This window comes from Rhinatrema bivittatum, chromosome 3 (genome assembly GCF_901001135.1).
Source record: "Rhinatrema bivittatum chromosome 3, aRhiBiv1.1, whole genome shotgun sequence".
In the NCBI taxonomy this organism is placed as follows: domain Eukaryota; kingdom Metazoa; phylum Chordata; class Amphibia; order Gymnophiona; family Rhinatrematidae; genus Rhinatrema; species Rhinatrema bivittatum.
Window position 1 is genome coordinate 251697609 of NC_042617.1, and position 4504 is coordinate 251702112.

General features: G+C 39.0%; 1 protein-coding gene across 1 annotated transcript; it reads left to right on the forward strand.

The window, feature by feature from the left end:
• The first annotated feature begins 1723 nt into the window (after positions 1-1723).
• Positions 1724-2897, forward strand: LOC115087353 (ADP-ribosylation factor-like). The gene has a single exon (XM_029594462.1). The coding sequence runs from the start codon at positions 1956-1958 to the stop codon at positions 2523-2525; it is 570 nt and encodes a 189-aa protein (XP_029450322.1). The 5' UTR covers positions 1724-1955; the 3' UTR covers positions 2526-2897.
• The last annotated feature ends 1607 nt before the right edge of the window (positions 2898-4504 follow it).

The window sequence follows — 4504 nt, forward strand, 5'->3', positions numbered from 1 at the left end:
ATTTGCGATAATTACCTGTGCGAAGAGCTAAGTTAGTGCACATTGCGATACCATTTCAGATTCTGCGATAAGCAACAACAAGCTAGTTTGAGAGAACATTGCCCAAATCTCATCTTGGAGTGAGTTTCCTCACTCCGAAGGCCATCAAATCTTCACAAGAGACCACTGTTCTGTTCGTACGTCTCACGTTGAATGTGAAAGTGGCCCCCAACCCCCTACACTCATACCTAATCCCCACCTCGAGTTACTAGGTGAGCCTCTCATAGGGATACAAATAGCTGTCTAGGGAAGAGACACTATAGCAAGGCGCGCTCTCTCTCTCTCTCTCTCTCTCTCTCTCTCTCTCTCTCTCTCTCTCTCTCTCTCTCTCTCTCTCTCTCTCTCTCTCTCTCTCTCTCTCTCTCTCTCTCTCTCTCCTCAAATCATCTGAAATAAGCCAGCCTCTCTTCGCAGAGAGGCTAACCCAGCCCACTCACTGCCCCTAACTCCTCCCATTTTTGGAATTTGCATCGCACCATACGATATGGTGCGATCGCATGTGTTAAAGGCCTATCGCATGCGATAAGCCCTTAACGCATGCGAAAACGCCTTACCGCATTTTGAAAAATGACCCCCTCTGTTTGCCTGTGATGCTCTGCACCAAACTGTTGAACAAGTGAAAAAAGGCTTTCCACACACCCTGGCTCATGCTTATTCTATTGTTCACACTTTCTTAATAAATGGAATTAAACATAATAGAAAGCTGGTCAACATTCTGTAAAGCGTAACTATTTTCCATAGAAAACAATGGGGATATTTATTAGAGGCTTAGTTTTCTAAAAATGTTGGCCCAATGTTTCTGGTTACAAACTCATAAGATATTCACATTTTCTTTCTGAATACCAAATTTGGGGGCCAATGTGAAAAGCTCTATGTTAAGACTATGTATGGGTGCTAAAAAATAATTTAAGATCTGATGCATTAAGCAAATAGTATGCTAATGCATTGGGAGTTTAAAAAATGTGCACAAATCCAAAAGCTTGCACATACATTTTAACTTGGGTGGCTGGGGAGTCTCTCGGACAGGATGTATGTGTACAAAAATTATTTCTGTGCATAAATCTTAACTGCGGGGACTAGCATAGCAACGCCTACTTCTGCCCATAGACTTTTTTAGCACCTGAAACTTTTTGCCACATCTGACCAGGAATAACATTTTCAGGGTTAAGAAAGAGTTAAGCCTGCACACTTCTCTAAATTAGAGGGCAGAAGTTAATGCCTTCATTAGCATGAGATTTCCTTTGCGGCTAATTTTCAAAAGGAGTTACAGATATACATGGGATCTACTTAATGTTTGGGTACTTGTAACATGGATTGGCCACTGTTGAAACAGGATGCGGGCTTGAGCCAGTATGACAACTTCTTATGTTCTTATGTACTACTGTAGTAATTTTCAAATCTATTTATCCATATAAAGTGCATTTACACTGTCTTACATCTTTCAGGACTGTGGTAATTAACCCTATTCACCTACTGCTTTAAAAAAAAAATCCGTGTGTTCTCGGTCGCTACAGAACTGGATTCAAATTTAAGAAACTTTATTGGAATGACAGTGTACACGTATTGTCACACAGATGACTGCACTTCCTCTTGCATCATTACTGTTTGTGTCTAAAGTAAATACGGTAGAGGTTCCAGCAGCTTCCCTTTCAACACAGCACTTACAGCTAAGAAGGAAATGCTTCTCTCTCACCTCCCAGGCAATTGTGACCATTCTAAGCAGGCTTGGCCAATAGGAGCTCATGCAGTGAAACCTGATCCGCCAAAATATCAGCACGTGAAACTAGGAAGGAGCAACGTCAGGCTAACTGTGCTCTATATATAGTCAGGAAAGCAGGTTAGAGATAGCACAGAAGCCAGAGAGAGAAAGAAAACGCCAGAGAAAGCTGAAACCCTGAGAAGACTGGCAGGACATCATGGGTCTTCTACTCAGCAGAATCCATGAAGCTGTGATGGGTTTCTATGGCTTGAATGCTCGGATCCTGTTGCTGGGGCTGGATGCTGCTGGTAAAACTACCATTATCTATAAACTGAAGCTAAATGAAACGGTCACCACTATCCCCACCATCGGCTTCAACGTAGAAACGGTGGAGCCCATCAAGAATGTGACCTTCACTGTCTGGGATGTTGGTGGCCAACAAAAGATCAGAATCCTATGGAAACATTACTTCACCAACACGGATGGCTTGGTGTTCGTGGTAGACAGTGCAGACTCGGAAAGGTTCATTGAAGCCAAATCGGAACTGAAAGCTATCTTGGATAATGATGAGATGAAGGGTGTACCCTATGTGGTCCTCGCCAACAAACAGGATCTGCCTGGAGCCAGAAGTCCTCATGAGCTGGTGGAAGAGCTGGGGCTAAGCAAGCTGAGAGGACATGAATGGCATGTGCAGGGCTGCTGTGCTACCAACGGTGATGGACTGGTGGAGGGAATGGAGAAACTCTCTGAAATGGTGAAGCAGCACAAGAAGACCAGAACATTCTAGAAACAGTTCAGAGGAGTTTCTGCCCTCCACACTGGAACAAGAAGTTTTCATACTGCACTTTCTGAGAATCTAGTGGATTTTTGAGAAAGAAATGAGGTTATGAAATTGTTTACACGTGTTGAAGATCTTCAGGGCTTTCAGGCCGTTTGAAAGGATAACAACCTGGAATGAACTATGGAGGTCTTCCCAATACCTCTTCTTTCAACAGATATTCACTATATGTATCTATATAGATGTATGCATGTTTAGATAACTACCTCGTTTGCAACTGTTTTCTTTTACCAAATTTTATTTTTATGTAATTTTGTCATTAAGTACAAAATGGATATATGAAATATTGATTGCAGATATCACAAATGATTAATGGCTTATTCAGAGCTTAATATATATAAAGAATATTATAACATTCACATTATGTAATTTAAAGGTATTTTATTGATATTTTTATACTGTAATTGTATTTGTTATAATTTAAATATTGTTTTATTGGTAGGCTATTAATCTTTAGGGAGATAAAACAATATGCTGTATTTTCTCTGTCCCTGCACAGATCTTCTATCTATATCTGCCAAGTATAATAAAACTATTCACTTTTCACCCTAATACCTGACCCTCACTCCTTGTTTTATAATTAGGAGGCACATTGGGAGGTACTTGAAACTCTGTTTTACAGACTGAAACTAAAGAAGAATGGACCGGCAATCAATATACATTTTATATGATGACGGAAGCAACACTTCTGCAGTCCAGGAAATTAAAAAAAAAAAAAAAAAAAGATTACTTAATGATTTCTCCATAGATCAGGGGTTCCCAACCTTTCAGAAAAAAAAAACTTCTTTTTAGCTTCAGCATGCCATACAAACAAAATAATGCTGTGTACTAGAGAATCAGTCATAATGTATTAAACCTTGATAGGAAGGACAATAACCAAAGCTATTGAAAAACTGCTCTTTATAATGGAAGGCTGAGGTCATTCTATCTTCCAATCCAGCTGCAATGGGGAAAAGGAAGCAAGATGAAATAAAAGTTCCAGGTTGGAAAATCAGCGCTAGTACCTGCAATCCAGTTTCCAAAGGAAAACTGCCTGTGGAGTTTCCTGTTGAAAACTTGGGCTGGCACTACTTTTGTTCTTGCATTTTTCATCTGCTTTGAAGCAGGTACAAGGTATGTGTGTAACCAGGATTTTGAAATTAAATCCCCGCATGTACTTTCCCTCCCCTAAGTTAACCCTGCTCTTTTTGCCCCTGCAGGTAAAAGTAACACATGCTGGTCACAGGGTAAACAGGTTTAGCTAGGTATATTGTCTAAAAAGAGGAAAATACAAAAATCAAAGAATCCACTCTTTATACAGCAAAAAAAAAAACCCTTTCAATTAATAGTGCACTCGAAATATGGCTGAGAATTATTAAGGCCCTTCATATCTTGGGCTTATCCAGTGCTTTAGGTCGTAAAGCAACTGAGCAGTTGCTTGGTCCATAAATATTTAATCTTCAGTCCCAAAACCATCAATATCTATTTTTTTTTATCAAAAAGTTTGTTATGCATTTAAAATAAGAAAGAATGTTATAATTTATCTTTCATGGTTAAACAATTACAACACTCCACAGAAGCCCCTGAGGAAGGAAATGTTATTTTTGAAATGCAGACCATGTAGGGTGCTTTGGTGGTCAAGGAACAAATAATAGACTGTCAGTGTGAGCTTCCAAGTGTTAACCACGAAAGATAAGTTATTACATTCTTTCTATTTTTAACTGCATAAAAAAATTCTTTATATAGATATTGATGGTTTTGGGACCCATGATTAAATATTTATAGGCCAGGCAACTGCTCAGTTGCTTTACAAGCTAAAGCGATGTATGAGCCCAAAATATGAAGGTCCTTAATAATTCTCAGCCAAATTTTGAGTGCACTAATTGAAAGGTTTTTTTTGTTTAATTTTTTATTTATCAAATTTTACATAAATTTTACAAAGAACAACT